The 25407-nt window shown below is 37.2% G+C and overlaps 1 protein-coding gene across 4 annotated transcripts; it reads left to right on the top strand.

Annotated features, from left to right (window-relative positions):
- The first annotated feature begins 1927 nt into the window (after positions 1 to 1927).
- pja2 (praja ring finger ubiquitin ligase 2) lies at positions 1928 to 24239 on the top strand. 4 transcript variants are annotated; one of them, XM_073860812.1, is made up of 9 exons: positions 1928 to 2144; positions 2932 to 3154; positions 6972 to 7947; positions 12223 to 12402; positions 14960 to 15139; positions 15433 to 15547; positions 15928 to 16042; positions 20999 to 21114; positions 23784 to 24239. In XM_073860812.1, exons 2-9 carry the CDS (start codon positions 2965 to 2967, stop codon positions 23901 to 23903), a joined length of 1992 nt encoding a protein of 663 aa, XP_073716913.1. In that variant the 5' UTR covers positions 1928 to 2144; positions 2932 to 2964; the 3' UTR covers positions 23904 to 24239. The 4 variants fall into 4 exon arrangements, with proteins under 4 accessions (XP_073716913.1, XP_073716914.1, XP_073716911.1 ...); XM_073860813.1 differs by having other exon boundaries at positions 1929 to 2144; positions 2953 to 3154; XM_073860810.1 differs by having other exon boundaries at positions 1932 to 2144; positions 2963 to 3154.
- The last annotated feature ends 1168 nt before the right edge of the window (positions 24240 to 25407 follow it).

Raw genomic sequence — 25407 nt, 5'->3', positions numbered from 1 at the left:
ATATTCTTGACTTAGATGAAGATCAGATCACATTTTATGACAAGTTTATTCAGAAAACCATGACATTCCTAAAGATTCATACTTTTCCTTGCAACTGTATGTCTATGTACTGTAGAGCACAACAATACATCTTTAAAGGGGTCATATTATGAATTTTTTAAGATGTAAAATAAGTATGTGGTGTCCCCAGAGTACATATGTGAAGTTTTAGCTCAAAATACCCCACAGATAATTTATTATAACATGTTAAAGGTGCTCTAAGCGAATTCACACGTTTTAGACCATAAAACATTTTTGTTACATAAAGCAAACATCTCCTCACTATCTGCTTGCTGCCTGTCCGCTGATGAAACTGTAAAAAAGCGATCTCTGTAGACAGCCTAGGATCCACAAACTGCAATAACAACAAAGTGGCCAAACCTACCATCAGAAACCATAACAAAGTGTTCCAGCCAATAAACGACAAGAAGGATTTGGGGGTGGATGTTAGGTACGTTCATGAAAGCACGGAAGAGAGGGGGAGGAGTTAGCTACGCTCCGTTTGTTTGAAAACAGTTCAAACATCAACAAAAAGTAACATCACACAGATTCGCTTAGAGCGCCTTTGAAATTGACACTTTGTAGATGCAAGCAAAAATGTGTTGTTTTTGGGTGTGTCCTTTAAAATGCAAATGAGCTGATGAAATGCAAACACTGATCGCACTGAAGGTGGTTTGTTATAATTGGAACTTAATTGTTCTGTTAATTTTTTATCTATCTTTTTCCGTCTGCACTAAATGGCAGTGACGTGGTTGGATAATGCATATTAAGGGGCAGGATTTATTGTAATTGGCCTTGTTACCTATGTCAAATCTGAACGACCTAGTTTTTCACATGCTTGCAGAGAATGGTTTACCAAAACAAAGTTACTGAGTTTTTCTTTATCATGTTTTCTAGATTGAAAGAAGCACTGGGGACCCAAACACTTAAACATGGAAAAATCAGATTTTCACGCTATGACACCTTTACAATGTTGTTAAAGTATATCTTCATATAACTTCATATAAATGTATTTATTTATTTTGATTGCCCATGTTGTTCTGTATTTGCTCTTGTAAGTAATTTTTTAGCCAAACACCACATAAACAACATTAAAATACATTAAACCATGGTACCACTAATCTATCACTAACCTTTTTACATGATTTTCTTTGAGTTACCTCTGACTAGTAGCCTATGTAAATACCATGGTACATAAATATAGCAATAATTTATTTTAATAGTGCACAAGTTATTAAAACAAACCTGTACATACATTAAATTTGGCAATGTACTATGGCATTGAAGGCTTAGGTAGGTAAACTAAATATTCATTCATTCTAAACAAAGCAGTGTGTACAGAACAAAGGTTAGTGAGATGATGAAAAACCTCAATGCTGAATCACGAGCACATTTAATGTCAGAATGGACCTTGTTGGAAATAAAGGACAAAACTGTTTAACAATTCGATAAACATGGGCCTAAAAGGGTCTGATACTTCTGTATACGTTTGAGTGAGCTGCCAAGTAATATTTTAGTTTTCTCAGTGATAATGTTTGTCACTCGCTTTTATTTTTAAATAAAATTATAATAAAGAAATATAATTCCACTGTACTCTTCTGTGTTGTTTACAAAGTTCTGAGCAGTGTTGTTGCCCATTCTCCCTTACGAAAATTAACCATGTGTAGTAACCAGGGCTGCACCTTATCACTTAATTTTCAATGAAGTATCTAGCAAATGTTTAATTGAAAAACAATCTCTTTTCTGAATTATACAATTCTGTTATTTCCTTTTTATTGTACAGGTGGGCTTTAAACTGCACACGTGACTTCGCAGTTGGCTTGCAGCGTCCCTTCAAAACAAGCTTGTTCGACTTCATGCGGCGCCACTAAAACTGACAGGCGGATGACGTCAAAGTACCGCGAGAGCTAGTCGAAATTGAAACGAACTCGCGGTACTTTGACGTCATCCGCTTGTCGTTTCTTTCGGCGCTGCATGAGATCGAACAAGCCTAACGTTGACCATTATACACAGAGCTGATTGGACGAAGTGTGTCACATGACTCTTAAGTTTCGTGGTGACGTTCGCACTCAGAGTTGTGACACAAGACGCATCCAGGAACACAGGTACAGTATTATAACATACGACACATTCACTAAAATTAAACATCGCGTGAGGTTTCTGCGTGAGGTAAAGAAACGAATACGTGAGCAGTCGGTATAAAACACGTCTTTGAAAGCGCAGTGCTTTCAGACAAACATCATTTTAGCTTGTTAGCTGCGCTGAACTTGTATCGGGGCCCGTATTCAACTCAAATGATCCAGTTGATCTTATTAATAACAAAATGTTTGTTCTTATAATGATCGGTTTCGAGAGCTAACGTGGTAAGGGATCTCGGGTCAAGCACATGCAATGCGTATGGTTGACAGATGTGATGTGCTTGCTTGGTGATGATGCTTTAATGCAGGCTTGGTCCACAATAAATGCAAAAGTTTTGCAGATATATAAGGCGATACACTTACAGATGCATCTGTATTTTTCCAGATATAGAAATTAAAAAGATGCTGATTTTAACTTCTGTCATAATAAGTGATTACAATAAATCATATTTGCTTTCAGTCTATAAAAGCATCATAAAAATGTATTGTGTCAGTATAGCATATGTTTTGGTGTTTCAATTTTTAGATGAAAGCTTTTGTAAAGTGTGCTTCTATTATATTTCTTGTACTTGTTTTAACCATTTAGTTTGTAGTGCACAAAAATGGCAAAAAATTAAAACAAATTGGTAAAGCATTGCATTTTGTCGCAATGGGTTTCCTAGAGAACACATACACCAATAAATTGCACAGCTTGAATGTTTGGATAAAAGCATCTTCCAAATGCATACATCATGTGTAAGTTACTGTCTTGTAGGTACATTCATTACATCCTCAGTCTTTTACAGGAATGGGTCAAGAAGCAGGCAAATCTGCATGGCCCAAAACAACTGGAGGATATCAAACCATCTCGGGCAGGAGATACGGCCGGAGGCACGCGTATGTCAGCTTTCGACCCATTACAGACAAGCAAAGACCCACATCCGCTATGGACAGTCAGAGCATGAATGAGAACAGTGATCATAAGGACAAAGTGATGGGTATGTACCGGTTGGCATTGGAAAACATTAAAGGATTACTCCACTTTCATAAAAAAAAAATCTAAATATACTCACTCGCATGTCATCCGGGATGTTTATGTCTTTCTTTGTTTAGTCAAGAAGAAATTACGTTTTTTGATGAAAACATGCAGGATTTTTCTCCAATTAGTGGACCTCAACAGTTTACAGTTTCAGTGCAGCTTCAAAGGACTTTAAACAAGGGGTCCCCAACCTTTTTACACTGAGGATCGGTTTCAGCTTTGAAAAAAATTTGCAGAACGGGCGGGTTGGGATTGTTGGTTGCTGAGTTGCTATTCAAAAAAAGTGCTGAAAATCCTCCTTTGCCAAATGTATAACGTTTTAAACGGAGATAAAGATCAAAGAACCAGGTGATAGGAAAATTAATAACAACTTTATTTTAATAGACGTGTAAAAGCATATTTTGACGGATTACTTTCATTGTTTCACGAATTTGCCTGCCCATTTAGTCTTAGTAATTAACGGTAAACGAACTTGATTTGCTGTTCTCGAACCTGAGGTCGGGCTCGAGCCCCAAGTTCAAGTAACAGAACAGAAAAAAAATGAGCAGTGACGGAGAAGACGAAAAGGAGAAGGAGGAGTGATGCCAGAAGAATTGCGGCTATGCACGGAGACTCCCGTTTACCATATCGTCGCTGCCCAATGAAACTCACGCATGTCCAAAACGGTTACTTTTCAGGAAGTAAAAAAAAACACTGTATATCAAAAGCAGTTGAATGTAGCGTTGTCATACTTGGTACGGCATCTTTACATGTAACCATATTCTTGCCAGTGTAATGATATAATCCACATTTGACCAAAATTGAGTTTAAATGGACATACGTGCATATTTTACAGTAACGGTGGTCGATATACGTTCTTCCGATCATTAATTAGAATGGCCAAGTCGTGTTTCATATTGACAGATATGTCACTCAGTTTAGTAAATAGCCTACGTCTTAGTTTATTAAATACACTTAGTTTATTTAATATTAATTATAAATGTATTAAATGTCTCTTACAAACTATGAAGGGACAATGAATCAATACACTGACATGGTAATGCTTGACAGATACTTTGTTTGCACCGTCCTACCGTAATTTTGTCACTCCTAGACGTACGTCTGGCGTCAGGGGGAAACGTTTACCTCGATGAAGGAACGATTGTCTCACCAGGGTATGTTTATTCGGCTATCCAGTGTTGAGCTTCGATGAAACTTCACGAGACCGGCGAGATGCTTCCACAGGGCGGGAGATACGCGACTTGATTGACAGCTTTGACACCAAATGGATATACGTGAAAATCAGATGACATGATTTAACAACTTTTCATTGGCCATTTAGATATGTGAAGCATACTGTATTAGTGATGCAAAGTCTGATTTATTTTCGCAAACCGGCTCTTTTCGGACAGTTTGGCTCATCGAACCGGTTCAAAAAGCCGATTTACCGGTTCCTGACGTCATCAAGAAATGACATTACTACGCATTTATTGTATCAATGAAACATTCAAATAAAGTCGTTTGTGTCAACACATTAAAACATTTAAATAAAAAGTTGTTTTTGTGAAGGCATAGCTGATTTATTGCCTTGCATTCACAAGTTAGTATGTGGTCACAGTTTAAATCGCGGATCATAAATGATAAATAAATAAATAGTAAATGCCAAATGTGACTGACCAGTTTTGACAAGTCTACAACTTGAATAAGATTCCTAAAAGACACTGATGCACAATTGCGAATGTGTGTAATAATAAATAAACTTGTGTGTTAAACTCATTGGTCATCCTTAACAACTACAATATGATTTGCATGCAAAATAAATCGTATCAAGACTAAAGCTTTCTTATAAAATAAGCATATCAAGAAATTACTAAAACAAAAAACTTTGCGCATCAGGCTCGTTCAAATCCTCGGGTGATTCACACGCAACTCATCCGTCAGAATCGTCGGCAATCATTGACAAACTTCGTTCGGTTCTTTATGGGTCCGACGTGCTATTTCGACTGTGCGTCCTGCGTCATCAACCCGGAACCTATGGCCAAAACTAAAGTTCGATTCAGTTCGATTTGCGAACCGGCTCGACCGGTTACTTCCTGAGAACCGTCTCAAAAGAACGATAAGTTCAAGAACCTAACATCACTATACTTTATACGGAAATGAACCTGGACATTCAATTCGTTGAAAAATATCAAAATCGGGAAAATGGACATACGTGGTTTTCATCGGACAGCGACGATATGCTTTTAACAATGATTGACACAGGACTGTTTTCTTTCAAATCTACGTTAAAATTTTCAAATCTATGTTAAAACGTAAAAATATTACTGCAGTAAAAGTGTTTCTTTTTATCATATTTTGTAGTTGTTTCTAAAAGCCTGCAATAACTTTTCAGTCATTTGGGATGTCATGATGAGTTGAACGTCTACACACATTGTCATGATTTGCGAGGTAAATTTCCGAATGTTTCATGAAGTCATACCTCTGCAATTATTTGATCGATTGTGTTTTAGAAGTATGCTCAAACTCTAATGACAGTTATGTGATCGCCGATGGGCTGGTAGAGAGACAGAGAGAAAGAGAGAGAGAGAGAGAGAGCGGCCCAGTAGAAAAGTTGAAGCTTAAAGGACAAAAGATTAAACTATTACATAGCTATTATACATTTTTTTTCAGGACGTTTTTGTGACCCGGTGGCCACTTGTCCACGACCCGGTACTGGGTCGTGACCCGGTGGTTGGGGACTTATGCTCTAAACGATCTAAATTGAGACATAAGGGTCTTATCTTGTGAACGATCTGCATTTTCGACAAAAAAAATAAAAATCAAGTACTTTTTAACCACAACTTCTCGTCTTGCACTAGCTTTGAGATGCACGAGCACGACCTTATGTATTACGTAATCACATCGAAAGGTCACTCATGACGTGTGCGAAACTACCGCCCTAAAGAAGTGTTGAGAAAGAGGAGCGTTCAGATGTTGTTGTATGTGAAATGATATGAATTAATTTATTTGTGTCAGCTTATTGTTTAAAATGGGCCACAAGTGTGCGTTTCACATATGTAACCTGATTATGTAAGATGTAAGTGCGTGCCGGCGTGTCACACAGCTAGTGCAATATGAGATGTTGTGGTTCAACAGTACTGTTTTTTGCTAAAATGATCGTTTTGCTAGATGGGAATCTTATGCCTCGGTTGGGATCATTTGGAGCCCTTTGAAGCTGCGTTGGAATTGCGAACTGTTGAAGTCCAATAAAGTTCACTATAGACGGTTTCAGCAGTAACAACATAAACAAGCGGCTGTCGTGGTCCGCACGTAACTTCCGGTAAACTCCGCTAAGAATAAATAACAACAAAGTTCTTTAAACATAGTTTATTTATATAACAAGCAAAAAACAACACGCATATTTACCTAGGAAACCAAAACATTTGTTATTTTCGATGAGGCATTTGTTCAAGAGATCAGTTTGCAACTAGTCAGACCATAAAAAAAAAACGAAACCGGAAGTAAAGTTCGGATCCAGACGTGTATCGCGTCAGCGCATGTGCGTCCGATGAAACAGTCTATATAAAGAAAAATCCTGGAATGTTTTCCTTAAAAAACTTAACACTGCTATTGACCAACCAGAATCAAGGACTGAAACATAAAGTGCATGTTTTTGGTCATGCGTAAGGTCTATGCGTAGGTTATCCGTAGCCTGTGTGTAGCGCACCTTGCCAAAATTTTAACAGCGTATATTACATGTGTATAAATGTAATCTAGTAAGAAAATAGCAGTAATAATTGAATTATTTCAATTTCTAGACACAAAGAGCAGTATTTCTTCAGTACTTCAGACTATTCTCCCAATGGCATCCTCAAATTCAGTTTTCCCTGAGGTGAAACCTACGTCACATGAGGAGGGCCACAACAGGAAACAAAGAGTCGCAAAAGCCCCTTCAAATCATTTCCAGAGACCAAAGAGTGACCGGGTTGTGCCGTACGATATCTGTCGTTCTAATAAAGGACAACGTGACGTAGAAAGAGTTTGGCCCAACGCTAAAGAAAACCCCACCAGCTCTGAAGTTCTGAGCTACATTAACATTGACGCCTATGAGCCTGACAGTAGTGGTGCTGAGGATGAGGACTTAAGTTTTAATCCTTCTCAGGCCATTCACCGGAGACTTGACCATATGATTCGCAAACTTGAAGGTAATGTTGATGATTCGCATCTCGATGCATTTACGAGTAAAGATGCAGAACGTTTAGGTCAAGCGGCATCCTGTGGGTCAAAAGAGCTTTGCTGCGACGAACCGCGTTCACAAAGAACTGTCAAAGAAAATGGGAACGTCGGCCACTTATTGCTCGTTGAAGACCAAGCTCTGAAATGTCGTGAGGTTACTGCCGGTGCTGGATCTGCTTCCTGTAAAAGCATGGGAAATTTAAACCCCGAAGAAACGTCACAGTCAGAAATGGTCGTGAGGCCAAAGATCCGCAAGCAGACCAGCGAGACTCACCTTGAAAGGAGGAAATCCTCAGACAAAAAGGAAGACGGTCATTTGTCAGACTCGTCAGTCAGAAACAAATGTGGCTCTGCGCCCCCCGGTTTCCTCGCACAAACAAGCTCAGACAGTGAGTTCCTCTTTGATTTTCCACCCATGGCCTTGACGGACCTTAGCGCTGTAGATAAGAAATTCGAGGATGAGGGCAACACTACCGAGGATGGGAAAGATGATGACATTTGTGAAGATCTAGAGGACTTTGGAAAGACGTGCGATTCATCTGTAAAGGGTGAAAGAAGGTACAGTATCAGATTCTAGTGCATTTTATATGTATATGTATATGTGTGGGTATATCAGTGTATAAATTAAATAATTAGTTAAAAATTCTTGGCCGAAGACAGATACATTTTTAATTTTCTTAATTATTTTGCCAATTTTCTCACCATTGCGCAAGATAATTTTTTTAGAATGTCCTTTTTACTACATTAATTTCACATTATTTAACAATGAAATATTTTTTAACATTCCACCCGTCATTATAGTGCCTTTTAACACCTGGTCATCACTTGTTAAAATTTTTCATTAACATTCGACCTATAGACTGTAAAAAAAGCTGGACGATACAACTTCGCTTCCTTCCATTGTAATGTCTAACCATAGGCGCTGCCATGTTGCGTAAAAACGTCAGTTTGGAGCCAGGCCGTACGCAGAAGGAATCGTCCGCGGAGCCAGAGGTGGACACGCGGTATCAAACACGCCCAATTCAACTGCACCAATCATAATGACACACCCGTTTCTATTGCGTCAAATTACTAGCTAAAATGAAACTTAGCAGAAAAAAAATAAACAATTGAACATATATCAGCGGATGATAACTACCTTAATGACCGGAGCCATCTTTCGGAAAATTTTATTGGATGTGTAATGCTGCGTTTACACCAACCGCGGTAGATGCATGAAGCGCCAGTGATTTCAATGTTAAGTCAATGTGAAGACGCGTTGACGCGCATCTGGAGGTCCCGCGGATGAGGCATTTGGCGCAGCGCGGAAGATGTGTTTCTGCCTCATTCGCGCGTCTACCTTGCTCGAATTGAGCGTTGTGCGCGGTATTCGCGAATGGTGCTTTTTGTGCATTTTGTGTTTGATGCGAATTGGTGGCTGACGCCCCAGTTGACAAATTTGAACTTTGGCGGAATTTCGCGCCGCGTTAACCAATCACGAGCCTGCTTGCTGGTGTGGAGGCAGCCCCGCCCGATGTCACTCATTCAACCTGAAGGAATGCTTGATATTGTCCAAAGCATTCACCCAGAGCTATACGACACAAGTTCTTATTTCTATAGAGACAGGAATAAAAAGGACCTCACTTGGAAGAGTGTCAGTGAGGACATCGGGCAACCTGGTAAGTTGTAAATACACATTTCACTTTTGAGTCACGTGACGTTTCTCGACCCGTGCCGTTTATTTTCCCCCTATAGTAAGGTTACCAAATACAAACCGGTAACTCTCTCGATAAACAATCAACATCAGTCATTTTGCAAACAGACAACCGCATAGCACTTGCCCCTCCCACAAGAAGCGGATTTTGCCTCTGACACACGTCAAATGCTTACTTTTTCCACGCGTCTACTCCGCTCTACACACGCGAATGCATTCAAACTGTTCAAGCGGCAAACTAGGCACGGAAGACGCGATTTTGACGCCTGAAGCGCGGTTGGTGTAAATGCACCATAAAACATTTTTTTATTTAGAGCTAAGTCCGTTTGCATGGAGAGGGTGGGGATTATGACTTGTACCGCAGCCAGCCACCAGGGGGCGATCAACGAGCCAGCGGCTTCACTTTTCAAGATGTATGAGGCACACCCAACTCGACCACATAAATGAGTCTTGGCCTTAACTCTTACACCAAAACTTATATAGTAATGTATGTTGAGTAGCAGACGCATGCCTGCGTGCACCATAGACTGTAAAAAAAGATGGACGACGCCCGTTCAATCCACCAGTGTCTCGATATGACGCTGACATCTTGGGTCATAAGTCTGCGCTACAGTAGCGATTCAGGGACCAGTCTTGCGCTGTAGTGAGCAGGAAGTAAAACCGCGAAATCAAGGCCCCGCCCTCGTTCTCGCAGAGTGCACATATCGCAGCTGTCAATCATGACGTCACACCGCCATTTTTATAGCATTAAATAACTCACTAAAAACAAACTTATTTTAAAAACAAACACTTGAATTTACATCATCGTGATAAAAACTACAGTAAATGACAGAAACCAGCTTCGGAAAAAAGATAATTGATGTGTAATTACATTGTTTAGTTGGTCTCAAGTCCCATTGAATAACATGGAGTAGGCGGAGTTTATGACCTATACTAGGACCAGTCACTGGGGGGCGATCGAGACGTTTTGGCTTCACTTTTCAGGGCTTGTGCATGTGCTGTCAAGCAAGAGCAAAAGGAAAGAGGAAGCCAGCAACAAGATTTACAGGAGATGACAGAAGAAAAAGCGCTCAACAAAGTGGTCTAACAAGAAGCTTATTGTTAAGGATTAGTCCATTTTCTCAAAGAAAAATCCAGATAATTTACTCAACACCATGTCATCCAAAATGTTGATGTCTTTCTTTGTTCAGTCAAGAAGAAATTATGTTTTTTGAGGAAAACATTCAAGGATTTGTATCATTTTAATGGATTTTAATGGACCCCAACACTTAACACTTAAGAGTTTTTTTTTACGGAGTTTCAAAGGACTCTAAACGATCTCAAACGAGGGATAAAAGTCTTATCTAGTGAAACGATTGTCATTTTTGAAAAGAAAAAAAAATGCACTTTTAAACCACAACTTCTCGTCTATCTCCGGTCCTGTGACGCACCAGCGAGACCTCACGTAATTGCGTAGTGACGGTCACGTGTTACATATATGAAACGCACATTTGCGGACCATTTTAAACAATAAACTGACACAAAGACATTAATTAGTATCATTTGACATACAACAATGTCACAACGGTCTTCTTTCTCCACACTTGTAAACGTTGCGTGAAGTCACGCTGGCGTGTCACAGTACTGGAGGAAGACGAGAAGTTGTGGTTTAAAAGTGCATATTTTTTATTTTTCTTGTCAAAAATGACAAATCGTTTCGCTAGATAAAACCCTTATGCCTCGTTTGAGATCGTTCAGAGTCCTTTGAAACTCCATTGAAAAAAACTGTTACGTGTTAAGTGTTGGGGTCCATTAAAGTCCATTAAAATGACAAAAATCTTGGAATGTTTTCCTCAAAAAACATAATTTCTTCTGGACTGAACAAAGAAAGACAACATTTTGGATGACATGGTGGTGAGTAAATTATCTTTTTTTTTTTTTTGAAAATGGAATAATCCTTTAATAAACGTTTTATTTTTGGTTTAATATAAGAGTGTTTGTCATTGCAGTTTTTATTACATACTGCTGACGCTCTTCGTTATCTTATGACATGAGATGAAGAGTTAAAGTCTCTCGTTCTCTGTGCTTCTGCATTCAGCAGATTGCCACCACCGTGTCTTTCTCATATACTGCTCAGGATGTCTTGATTTTAAATGATAAATGAAACTTATAGTGCTGTATGTTTTTGCATCTTTCTCAGACACTTTAAAATGCTTTCACCAACATGTTTGCTGAATTTGCGCTCTCACTCTGCGCTGGTTAATATTTGATTGCGTCATCAAAAACCTCATTGTAAAATTGATTCTGCCTTTTCACTTGTATGGCCGAACACCGGAAATGAGTTTTTTTATATTTTCGTCCGACTCATTTCGGTTGGCCAACATTCGGTGCATCCCTAAAATAAAATAAAAACTATGTGCATGTTGTGTTTTTGAAACCTAAATATGGTCTGTATCACTTTCATAGAGACTTAAAATAAACTTGACATGCTTCAAATGATTTAACAAATTGCTGTCCATAAAACATTTTTAAGTCAACTGTTCCATTACTTTTGGCCTCTTTCAAAAGGAGGAGATACATTTTAAACGTATGTAAATTCTAAACCCTTAAGACAATCTGGATGTAAACTGGAATAGATTTTGGTAAACGGCTACAACTTCTGTTCCAATACTTATGGAGGTGACTGTATTTACAGATATGTATATATTTGCTACCAATATTATGTACTGTATCTCTGAGGTACAAATATGAACTCTTTAGGTGCAAAGTTATACTTTTTGGGCCATGTTTTGAACTTTTTTCTGATTGTGTACTGTGAATGCTTGATATTGTGCCACAGCTGCTCATTGTGCACGCTAAAGCTCTTCAGCTAAGAAGATTACTGCCCTACAAAGGCTAAGTGCAGAAACTACGCAAACACTGAAAGTTTTTTACACCAGCCAGTCAAACATGTTACTGCAATTTTGGCACACACGTTTCTCTGAAATGGGCCAAAATTTGACCAGGAGACTTTGTCACAAGACACAACAGATCTCACAAAGCCCATTTTAACCCTTAACTCAATTTTGACCAAATGCGTAGTTACTGCGCTTTGGCTTTGTAGGGCAGATTAGCTAAACGTCTATGAGGTGTGATCACATGTGTTGTTTGTGTGTTGTCAGCAGCAGCTCAGATTGCAGTGAAGGCGAGTGGTCGACCTCGTGGACGTCTGACTCCGGGCTGGAGAAAGAACGGTGCAGCAGTGAGGGAAGCTGGGAGACTCTGCCTGGCTTGGATGAGCTGCCCGGCTGCAGCAGCAGTTTGGAGGAAGTGCCTTCTCTCAGCCTCGCTCTGGAGGAGCACACTCGTGAAAAAATATTCATGTTGAGTCCAAAGCGTGCGCTTTAAACTTATTGTTTTGTATAAGGATGCTGCTCATTCAGCCATCAAAACGCAGACAAATACATCATTTTACAAATTTACACAGTGGCAGCTCGTGACTGCTCATCCGACGGGCGCAAATTCAAAATATGTGTTCGGAGTTTCATGTGTGTTGCTTGTGTTTTCAAAATGTGTGTTCGGAGTGTCATGTCAAAAAAAGTGCCTGCTGCACACGCGTCAAAGCCGTTTATGATAAAAGAGACGCTCACGTTCACAAAAAGACACTCCCTTAACAGTAAACTTTGATTACACATGAAATTATACGAATATCTGGCAAACGCAAGCGTCTCTGCTAGGTGTACAATTTTGTCTCTAGTGTCTTTGGACAGCTCTTTGGTCTTGGCCATGTTAGTAGTTGGATTCTTACTGATTGTATGTGGTGGACAGGTGTCTTTATGCAGCTAACGACTTTAAACAAGTGAATCAAATTTAGGATAATGGAGTGGACATTTTAAATGCAGACTAACAGGTCTTTGAGGGTCAGAATTCTAGCTGATAGACAGGTGTTCAAATACTTATTTGCAGCTGTATCATACAAATAAATAGTTAAAAATCATATATTGTTATTTCTGGATTTTTTTTAGATTATGTCTCTCACAGTGGACATGCACCTACGATGACAATTTCAGACCCCTCAATGATTTCTAAGTGGGAGAACTTGCAAAATAGCAGGGTGTCCAAATACTTATTTTCCTCACTGTATGGCCTAATTTGAGATGATAATAGCACGATGTGTAGAAAATATCTGTTTTGTTATTAGCCTGTTGGCTAATAGTTGGAAATTAGTACTGCTAATTTCTCATGTTTTTTTAAGCATGTTTACTTTTCTTTAAAACACTAAACATACAAATATATCAAATGAAAGAACAAACCCTCTGCTTTCAAACAAACAAAACGGGGAAAAATGTTGCATCCTATCTTCATTTGTCTGACAAACATCTTAACTCATTCATCGCCAGCCTTTTTGAGAAAAGTTGCCCACCTGCATTTTTGTGATTTTAACAAAAGTTTCACAAAATTCCTTGCAGGAAAAATTATTTTCTATAAATATATAAACATACAAATTATATCAAATTAAAGAACACACCCTCTGCTTTCAAACAAACAATAAACAAACAAACAAACAAACAAACAAAATGGGGAAAAAACGTTTCATTATATATTTACTTTTTCTACTTAATTTAACCACTGAAATATGGATATTTCTCTTCAAAAATACAACATTTTGAGCAAAAAGCTTAAAAAACTGCGTTTTTGTAAAGGAATTTATGTTAGAGATCAGACTCAGAATGACTATCAAACATAAAGGCAGTTAAAATAAATCATTAACTCTTTTTAACTTCCGTTTTTGATAAATTCGATTTGGCGCCATCTGGTGGACTTTCACTTTGAAATTTGTCCAAAAAGGCATATTTATTAGTTAAATATGAACTCATAAATGACGAGATAACTCGTCAATGGCGGTGAATGAGTTAAATATGGCTAGGTTTCTTCAAAAATACCAAATTTTGAGCAAAAGCTGAAATAATTGCATTTTTGTAAAGTAATTTTGTTAGAAATTAGATTCGGAATGATGATCAAAACATACACGGAGTTTAAAGTTAATTAAATTAGTTTTTGGTTTAGTTTTTAATAAATTGGGTAAGATCTAGTGGATAATAGTGGAATTACAGATTACCGTAAAAACTGTTTAGGAAACAGTCATTGGCAGGAAAATGTAACTCATGGAAAGAGTTAACATGTATAGCAGAAGCCAATCTAATATAAAAAATATGTAATAAATAAATAAATATTAAAATTGATGCTATTAATATAATGTGCTTTGGTGGGCAACTCAGTCTCTGTGCGGGCAGTCTGGTGCCTGCGGGCATCATGTTGGAGAGCACTGTTTTAAACTTTAGGGATGCACTGATATAAGGATTTTGGCCTAATATAATTAAACAAAATCAGGGCAAATACTTACTGATTTACATCACAACGTCCTAAGATACAGTACAACTGATTGTTAGATAGCAAGAACATGAATCTTAAACAACTTTAGTTTTATTCTTCGTAATTTAACCCGATAATTTAACGTAGAATCTGGCATGGCCATGAAAAAGAAAAGAGAAAAGAAAGCAGAATGAGTTAATGCAGTGGTTTTCAAACTGGGGGCCGCGAGATGGTGCCGGGGGGCCCAGTTTTATGACATTTTATGAAATACATTAATTTATCATGAAGTTTGTGTAATTAAACCTAAAAAAAAAGGCTACTAACCAAAAGCACTACTTTTTTGTATAATTTAATGGGTTTTTTAATTAAAATGTTGCGTTTTAGAACAGTTTGTTGTCACAAATTTTCCTTGGGGGGCTGCGAAGGAATGCACCGTACACACGGGGGGCGCACACTGAAAAAGTTTGGGAACCACTGAGTTAATGTATTGGATGTTAATTTAACAGAATGAACCCAATCTTATTCTTCTGTTTGTTTTAGGGAGCAGACCCCTCTGGAGGAGGGCGAGATCCCTTGGCTTATGTATAACGAGGACTCGGGCACCAGTAGTGATGAAGACCAAGATGGTGTCAGTCAGTTTGTTCACCCTGGACTCTTTATCCTCGACGGCAACAATAACCTGGAAGATGATTCCAGCGTGAGCGAAGATCTGGACACTGAGTGGAGGTCGACAGCCTTATGAATAATATCAAACCAATGAATGACAATGACAAAACAACATGTCCTGAGCAAATGCTACCCCAAAATATGTTTTTGCACCATTAAAGCTCAAATGAATCATCTTTGCACTACCAACATCTCTTATGTTTGAGGCTTATATATTTATTATAATATATATTATTTTGGGGTTAACCTTGTCATTTTTTTCTACGTGAAATATGAAAACAGTTAAAACGTGAATATTAACATGACGTTATTGTTAACTAGTGAGAAAAGTCTCATTAATCTTTCTCGAATAGGTTTCTAGATGAATTTGGCGATGGTTTCGGGATGGCTCAAGCAATCTCTTACGTGGATCACTCTCAGCTCCTCACGTACATGGCATTAGAGGAACGTCTTGCTCAAGCTATGGAGGTGAGAAATAAATTTTATTTTTACATTTTTACCCAAATACAGGGAGTCAGTATTTGCTTTTAAGGGTTGTAGAACTGCTTCTTAGGGCCTTAAAGACTTTTTATTCAAGAATTAGATAAAAAATCACCACCTTTATGAGAGGATCTAGATGGTTTATACATTTCTGTGCAAAACTATGCAGTTTAATTTATACATGTCTTGGTAAAGTATGCTTTTAATTAAACCATAAATGGAGTTCAGTTGGTGTTGATGTTGGCGAAGCCATTGATTAAAGCCAATGTGAGAAGTTGGTGGAAATGTAAGGCTTGGTGTATAATTAACTTGTTTCTATCTTTATCCGGGGGGAATGTAATATGCTAATGTCTTTTGTTGAGTTGTAGGCAGCGCTGGCTCATCTGGAGTCTTTAGCTATAGATGTGGAGCAAGCCCACCCTCCTGCCACCGAGCAGATCATCGACTGCCTACCCCAGATCACCGTACATGCAGACAACACTGGTACCAACTTTACAAAACACAAATTTACACTATGGTATAGTATACTAGATATGCGATTATGAGGCCAAACTATGTTGTAAATAAAGTTGCATCCCAATTCACATACTTATACACTGTTCTACGTCATTTTTTAGTTTAAATGGTAAGTAATGCTTTCACATGGAAACTTGTATACTGTAACTTTGGCAAAGGCATCCAAAATAGTTTATCTTTCGAACAAATTACTTTTGGAGACGATACTGAAACAATGAAACTGATTTTTATTGACTTGCAATGCGTTATGTGTTTTATATCTTTTGACCTCATCTGGGAAAGCGCTTACACTCTGATTGGTTGAAACGCGTTCTAAGCCGTGATAAAATACACCGGTAACCTTACGGTTCAGACCGCATTACATAAGTATCACTGCGTCACTGTTGCTGCGTACTGATTTATGAAAATAAACACCACAGTCTTTAATCATATTTTTTTTTTGTCTACAATTGCACAATTATCTGGCGATATCCAATAAATATTGTTGAGTCATCTCGTCGATAAAGAGAAAACGTTGTCTGAGGAGTTTCTAACTCAAGTTCATACGTCCGCTATTATCCCCTGGGTGGCGATCTTACCCAACTTAAACACTGACGCATTCACTCAACACTGAAAACACAGCGTGTTTTCATCACGCTCTGAATGTGATCTCTTACAAAAGTTTTTCACAAAAATTGAATTATCTCCACTTTTAGCTAAAAAATTTGAGAGGTGAGAAGAGAACAAATGAAGGTAGGTTTTTTTGTTTGTTTTTGTTTGAAAGCGGATGGTTTGTTCTTTCATTTGATATTTTATGTTTATTTAAAGAAGATAATTTTTCTGTAAGGCATTAAACTAAAACTGGGTGGCAACTAAAAAAAAAAACGCTTACGGGGAAATAGTTCAGCATGCTTCCAAGCATATTTTATCATCACTTCAACAGTTGCACAATATAAATGTTAATGTATAATTTGGATGAATGGTGATTTATAACATAAACACCACAGTCTTTAATCATATTTTCATTGTGTCTTTGCTGCGTCTGTGTTGGTTGAGAATTGCGCTCTGTTGCAGTCACACTTGATTCTGAAAAACTACTTTGTTTGGCAGAAGACTAATATTTGTACTAATATAATTACAACTTATTTGTGTTTTATTTGATAAAATCCCACTAACGTTATGCATATGAAGTAACCGTTTTATAAACGCGGTGGACCCCTCGAAGCAGTGGGGTTGCCAGTGCATTTTATAACAGCTTCGCGTCGTGCCTAACAACGCCCCTTAGCTGTTATAGAATGCACTGGTAACCCACTGCTTCTTGGGGTTTATTGCTTTATTCACACGGAGCGTAAGAGTTAATGCTTCTTGTTTACTTTTAATGGGTGACATCATGTGTTGCCGAACTGAATTGTGGATCTGTCAACATTGTGTCAACGTCGTTGCTCGCGGCAGAAGTTAAACATTTCTTAACTTTTAAGCGCCAACGCGTGCACCAGACAATAAGATCGCGTTATACAAATAAGCTAGGCAGAGACCGACAATTACGTTTATGCAAGACCGGAGAACAGAGGAGAATGTGTTGCGGCCGCTGTGATTGGCTGTTGGCCAGGCTTCAAACCCACCCTAACGCTTGCGCTCTGTGTGAATGTACCGTTATACTTCCAGTAAGTAAAAAACATTAAAGTCACCATGAAGTTGGAATTCAAAACTTATTTCTTTTTATGAAACATTGTGATGTTTTATAAGTGTCATGTCTGTGCACTTCATTATTATTATCATTTTTTTCATGTCCCCTCATAATCTTTAATGAAAACAACTTTGCTTTACTTCCTGTTACAAGGTATGGCACAAGGTTATCATTGCAAAAAATGACTTTCTTACTTTGTATTCTTGTCTTGTTCTCGGTAGAAATATCTAAAAATTCTTAAATCAAGAGCAAAATGACCTGGGAAAATAAGTTTAGATTTAGACAAAAATATATAAAATTTAGGCAAATTTGTGTTTAAAACAAGCAAAAAATATGCCAATTGAATGAGAAAAAATTTCTTTATGAAAAAAGTTAACTTAGTTCAAGAATTTTTTTGCTTGTTTTAATCACTAATTTACTTAAAATTTATATTTTTGTCTAAAAACTAGACTTTTTTTTCTAGGTCATTTTGCCCATCAAGAAAATACATCTTAATTTAAGAATTTTTAGATATTTTTACTAAAAACAAGACAAAAATACTAAGTAAGAAAGTCATTTTTTGCAGTGCTATTGAAGACTTGTTTCTGCCAGGGGAAAAATCACAGCAATTACACTGCAAAAAAATGATTTTCAAAAAAAGATTTTTTTTAACTATTTTGGTCTTGTTTTTAGTAGGGATATTTGAAAATTCTTAAATTAAGATGCTTTTCTTGATGAGCAAAATGACCCAAGAAAATCAGTCTTAAGTTTCAGATTAAGTTTTTGGACCAAAAATATCAAATTTAAGTGATTTTGCTTATCAAGAAAAAGCATCTTGGTTTAAGAATTTTAAGACAAAAATACTAATTAAGAAAGTAATTTTTTTGCAGTGAATCCATTCAGTTCTCGATAGACGAGATCAAGTCATGCCCCACATTTTTTTCTAATTTCAGAAGTCGTTTTACTTTGATGTACATCACGATAGGGAAAAGAAGACAATCGCTACTTCCATTTTGTGGTGACTTTAAGTGTTCAATTTGGGATGATGCTTCCCTCCTAAAATTCAAAGGTGTTGAAGGTGTAATGTAGCCTGACGTTGTCATACACAATTCTAGTCAGAATTTGAGTCTGATACCGCTCCATTGAGCTATAATTATGAGGCGTGTCTCAACCGAAAAATGCCTCTGCACTCAATTGGATAGACCTACGACCAATCAGAGCAACGGAGTGTGTGACGTGTGTTGAAATTACGTCTTTGCAGCCTGACCGAACTGCTAGTTATTTCGCTACAATGACACTAATGTGATTATACTGAGTTAGCGAATGTACATCAACACCTATTATTGTTTACAACATTTCGTTTATATCACAACATCAAAGTCATAGAGTAAGACTATCTCTTACCATTTGTACGTTAGGTGAACTTCATCCACGACAATACCCATTACATTGGCTTGAAAATATTGGAGCCTAGCATGTCCCTCCACTTATTCAGCAACCACGATTCCGGGCTTCCGAAAAGAAGCTGGCAACGACCGCTAATTATATCCATCTCCTCGTGCACGCTGAGTTGCATCGCCGTGATAACGTTAGCCATTTCAGTTGCGACCAACTTTTGCCGAATAGGAAGGACGGCAAAAACATCAACAAATGCCCTGCTCGCGTTTCTCTGTTCCTCTTTTAAAATCAATGCTCTGTCGATATCTTTTAGAACAGACTCAATGTCAGAATCCACACATCTGAACTCTACAGCGGCAGCCATTCAACACACGCGCTCTTTGGTGACGTGCTTCATTACGTTACTGTTGATTATCTGTCCATCATCGTATAAAGCCCGCCCTGACAATTTGATTGGTTCGACCAGCATTTGTCTTAGCATAGTAGCTCCTCAACGGAGAAACGCCAGACCGATCTTCCCGCTTTCAAATTCTTGTGGGCGCGGCTAAGATCGGCTGGCACCCAGGCTAGGTGTAATGTGTTTTAGCAACATCTAGTGGTGAGATCGCAAATTGCAACTAACCTCAATTTCTTAATGCCATGAGAAGCTACGGCAGCTGCCACAGGACAAACATGTCGTCGTCTGAGAAAACGTAGAAAAAGTGGATTTTGCATAATAGGTGCCCTTTAAAGGCGGGGTGTGTGATTTTTGAAAAACACTTTGGAAAAGGGAGTCGGGCCAAGGAACCAAAACACACTTGTAGCCAATCAGCAGTAAGGGGCGTGTCTACTAACCGACATTGTAGCCTGGGTTGCGTATGTGTGGGGCGGGTCTATCAAAAAAGGGACAGATTCTATTGGGGTAGGGGCGTGTATGTTTAGGTGATTTTAAGTGTCAACATTGGCTTTCAGAGATCATGCACCCCGCCTTTAATTAAAAAAACTACAAGTATATCACAGAGTACAGTACAAAATTATAAAAAAGTCATTTCATGACCCCTTTAAATTTGGTTCATAGCTTATAATCATAACCATCATACATGCTTTAAAGATGCAGTATGTAGGATCTTTTTAGTTAAAAATACAAAATATTTAGCTATGTGTGTATATATTAGCTATCAGCACTGAATTTACAAACAAATATATAAATGCATAAAAATTAAATTTAGTGTCTGTGTGCAGTTATGTACTGTGGCCAAGTGAGCAGATGTTTCTCCTTCTCCTCTGGCTGCGTTTAAAAGTTGAAAAGTGCTGCATTGACAGGCAGCGTGCCAGCGTAACGTCCGTGCCCTCCTTCTTCTATATTCAGCGCCGTAGATGAGTAATATTACACTACGGACAGTGGCGTGCATAATTGCCTGTATAATTCACATTCTCGTTTCTCACTCCCTGCCTCAGTCTTTCACAGATGGGAAATTGCATAAATATTCAAGTATACGAGGCGTGCTGACAAATGACATTTTTGCCAGCATACTTTCAGAAGTGATGAGAAAAAATAGTACACAAAGCTTTTCTGTAAAAGTCATACCAGTATGTAGACCAGATGAGAAATATGCAGCAAAGCACAAAATGAACGATAGACCCATCGTGCACTAATGTGCTACTTCAGCTTTATGGCATGAGTGCGTCTGAGATAATAAATGTGCCATGGAATACATAAAACCGCCTCAATTTCATCTTTAATGAATAAAATGAATCATTCGATGGGTGCGTGACCGGATCAAGGCTTGTGAATATTTGGTGTGATCCTGTAGGATTAAGGATATGATGAAGAGTCCACAGGTTGTCTTCTACTTATGTTGGCATTGATATGCACACGGAGTTTCTGTTTGATTTTACAGAGCAAGAGCAGTGCTGTGCCATCTGCTGTTGTGAATATGTCAACGATGAGATCGCAACCCTGCTGCCGTGCCGCCACATGTTTCATAAACTCTGCATCACTCTCTGGCTCAGAAAGGTATTTGTGACTTTTTCTAGAGCGTATTTACGAACATGTGTGTCCTATACATATAACAGCAGTGCTTAAAGTGACACTCCACTTTTATTAAAAATATGCTCATTTTCCAGCTCCCCTAGAGTTAAACATTTGAGTTTTACCGTTTTACCGTCCATTCAGATGATCTCCGGGTCTGGTGCTAGCACTTTTAGCATAGCTTAGCATAATCCATTGAATCTGATTAGACCATTAGCATCGCACTAAAAAATAAAAGAGTTTCGATATTTTTTTTCAATTTAAAACTTGACTCTTCTGTAGTTACATCGTGTACTAAGACCGACGGAAAATTTTAAGTTGTGATTTTCTAGTCAGATATGTCTAGGAACTATACTCTCATTCTGGTGTAATAATCAGGAACTTTGCTGCTGTAACATGGCTGAAGCAGGCGTAGTGATATTACGCACTGACTGAAAATAGTCCCTTGCTATTGAAAGTTACTAAGGGGACTATTTTCGGCTGCTGCGTAATATCACTACGCCTGCTGCAGCCATGTTACATCAGCAAAGTCCTTGATTATTACACCAGAATAAGAGTATAGTTCATAGCCATATCTGACTAAAAAATCACAAATTTTACTTTTCCGTCAGTCTTAGTACACGATGTAACTACAGAAGAGTCTAGTTTTAAATAGGAAAAATATTGAAACTCTTTGATTATTTTTTTAGCGTGATGCTAATGGTCTAATCAGATTCAATGGATTATGCTAAGCTATGCTAAAAGTGCTAGCGCCAGACCCGAGATCGGCTGAATGAATTCCAAAACGCTAAAACTCAAATGTTTAACTCTAGGGGAGCTTGAAAATTACTATATTTTCAAAAAAAAGTGGAGTGTCCCTTTTAAATGATGTTTGTCACTTTTATTCACAATTCAGCTGTTTAAAGTGTTTACGCATGTTAAAGGGATAGTTCACCCAAATATGAAAACTCTGTCATCTTATACCAACTCTCGTATTGTTTCCAACATGTTTAAATTTCTTTGTTCTGCTGAACACAAAGATATTTTGAGCAATGTTTGTACCGTTTTGGAGCACCATTTACTTCCATTGTATTTTTTCCTTAAGTGGAAGTCAATGGTGCTCCTGCTTGATTAGAAATAAAATCTTTAGAATTTAGTTAATGCAGATTAACCCCAAACTATTGTTATCGGCAAATAATCTGTATTGATGGGAAAAAATTTATTTTGCTGCATCTCAAATTTTTTTGTTAAAATATACACTGCAAAAAAAAAATGATTTTCTAGAAAAAAAAATCTTAGTATTTTTGTCTTGTTTTGAGTAAAAATTTTAAAAAAATTCTTAAATTAAGATGCTTTTTCTTGATGAGCAAAACTACCCAAGAAAATAAGTCTAGTTTTTAGACCAAAAATATTCAATTTTAGTGATTTTGCGCATAAAACAAGCAAAAAATCTGCCAATGGGGTAAGCAAAAAAATCTTGAACATTTTTCTTAAACACTAAATTCAAGAAAAATTTGCTTACCCCATTGGCAGATATTTTTTTCTTGAAAATCATTTTTTGCAGTGCAGTACCTTTTTATAAAGGCACCATTTAATTACAGATATGTATACATTTGGTACCTATATGTACCTTTGAGGTACTAATTTGAACTTTTTAGGTGGGAAGGTATACTTTTTGAAAGGGCACGGCCCCATTTTTGGGCCGTTTGTTTTTTAAATCACTCCTGCACTGCAAAAAATGATTTTCAAGAAAAATGTTGTCTTGTTTTCAGTAAAAATATCCAAAAATTCTTAAATTAAGATGCTTTTTCTTGATGAGCAAAGCGACCCAAAAATATTCAATTTAAGTGATTTTGGGGTAAGCAAAAAAATCTTGAAAATTTTTCTTAAACACTAAATTCAAGAAAAATTTGCTTACTACATTGGTAGATATTTTTTTCTTGAAAATAATTTTTTGCAGTGCAGTACCTTTTTATAAAGGCACCATTTAAGTACAGATATGTATACATTTGGTACCAATATGTACCTTTTGAGGTACTAATATGAACTTTTTAGGTGGGAAGGTATATTTTTTGAAAGGGCACTGCCCCATTTTTGGGCCGTTTTTTAAATGACTCCTGCACTGCAAAAAAAGATTTTCAAGAAAAAATGTTGGTCTTGTTTTCAATAAAAATATCTTACAATTCTAAACTTAAGATAAGTCTAGTGTTTAGACCAAAAATATCAAATTTAAGTGATTCTGTGCACAAAACAAGCAAAAAATCTGCCAATGGGGTAAGCAAAAAAATTAACATTTCTCTTAAATAGTAAATTCAAGAAATATTCAAGAAAAATTAGCTTACCCCATTGGCAGATTTTTTTTTTGCTTGTTTTATGCACAAAATCACTTAAATTAGATATTTTTGGTCTAAATATTAGACTTATTTTCTTGGGTCGTTTTGCTCATCAAGAAAATGCATCTTAATTTAAGAATGTTTAGATATTTTTACTGAAAACAAGACAAAAATACGAAGAATTTTTTTTCTTGAAAATCATTTTTTGTATTGTGTACACACTATAACTTGGATGATTCAATTTTGTAAATAAATACATCATTCCCAAAACTTTGCAGCGTTTAATCGACGTTCTGCAATGAATGATGAGCTAATGAATAAAGTATTTGTATGTTTTTACAGTCTGGTACGTGTCCAGTGTGTCGTCACGTTCTGACCCCGACGGTGACCGAACCCACGTCTTTAAACTCGGAGAACGAAACGGCGCCATCAAGTCACAGTGCATCTGAAGGAACACGCTAAACCCCTCCACCCGTCAATCAAAATATTCCACAGAGAAATGTGTAATAATATAATCCCTACTGATATGTCTTGAGAAGTGACGAGTTCGATTCTGTTTAACCCACTGACTTGTGCTGCAACTCATGGCTCAGACGTGGCCCAAACTAAAAGTTATTTTCTGAGAAAATATGAATGCATATAAATTCATAGGAAGCATGTTTATTCATGTTTCAGTTGAAGTTTGGTTTTGTACATCCATAACAACATTTATTTAACGTTTCACAGTTCATGTAAACTAAAATGCAATCACTCAATAAAAGCACACACTTGGTGTAAATAAACAAATCTCTCTCTGTCGGTTCAGCTGTAAAGTGAATTTATTCCAACTCTTATCATTGATGTTTTAAATACCAGATCATTTGAAACATTCAATGTAAGTTTGAGATGAAAGTGCACATCTTTGGAATATGAATGATAATGACTGTATAAGAAATATTTTTCGCTGTGATTCACATTTGTATAAATCATCACAATGATGAGCTCTGAATACGTAGTTCTCACAAAAGCACCTCCAGGAGTCATTTTATTTCGACAGTCTGAGCCGGAGAATAGGATGACTAATATAAGATGGCTTTTTGGCAAAAGCAATTGGTGAGTATTCAGTGTCATGTTATTTAGAGACTGCCGCTCGTATCTCTAGAGAAACCTGAATAATAGACACAGATGTGTGGCTGAAGGCCAGCTGTAGTCCACACACATCACTTTCAGTTGCATTATTTATTATAAACATGCAAAGCAAAGAAAATCTGTGGGAGCATCAACACAACCTGTATTACTTGTAATACTATAACACTACTTGGTTTATGCATTCTGCATAAAGCTTTATTAAAATCACTTTGGCTAAGCAAGTATCAAAAAGCTACTTGCATTCCTCAAACAGGGGGAAGATTAATGAATACTAATAAAGTATTATTTAACAAAGAAAAGGAAAATAATTGTAAACCTTTTCATTTATCATGTATTCCAATGCATATGACCTGTTGTGCCACATTTTGCATGCAAGCCTGTTTACCCAACATTTTAACTCTTTGTATGAAAATACTTAAAAAAAATATATTTTAATGTTAAACTACAATAATAAAGCAAACTTTATGGTAAGACTTTTTTATCAACATTAGTCAATGCATTAGCTCACATAAACAGTTAGCATTTAATAATATTTTAAGATTATATTTGTTAATATTAGTTAATGCATTAGCTAACATAAACTAACAATGAGCAATATACACTTACCGGCCACTTGGTACACCTGTTTAATTGCTTGTTAACACAAATTGCAAATCAGCCAATCACATGGCAGCAGCTCAATGCATGTATGCATCAAGAAGTGGTGAAGAAACTTTCTGAAGTTCAAACCGAGCATGACTTTGAATGTGGCATGGTTGAGGGAACAAACTGCTGATCTACTGGGATTTTCATGCACAACCTTTTCATGGAAAAACATCCAGATAAGATGTTTTTTTTT

The sequence above is a fragment of the Misgurnus anguillicaudatus genome, chromosome 22, assembly GCF_027580225.2.
Source record: "Misgurnus anguillicaudatus chromosome 22, ASM2758022v2, whole genome shotgun sequence".
Lineage (NCBI taxonomy): Eukaryota > Metazoa > Chordata > Actinopteri > Cypriniformes > Cobitidae > Misgurnus > Misgurnus anguillicaudatus.
The sequence above is the reverse complement of the archived record's forward strand: the minus strand, read 5'-3'. Positions and strand labels throughout refer to the sequence as shown.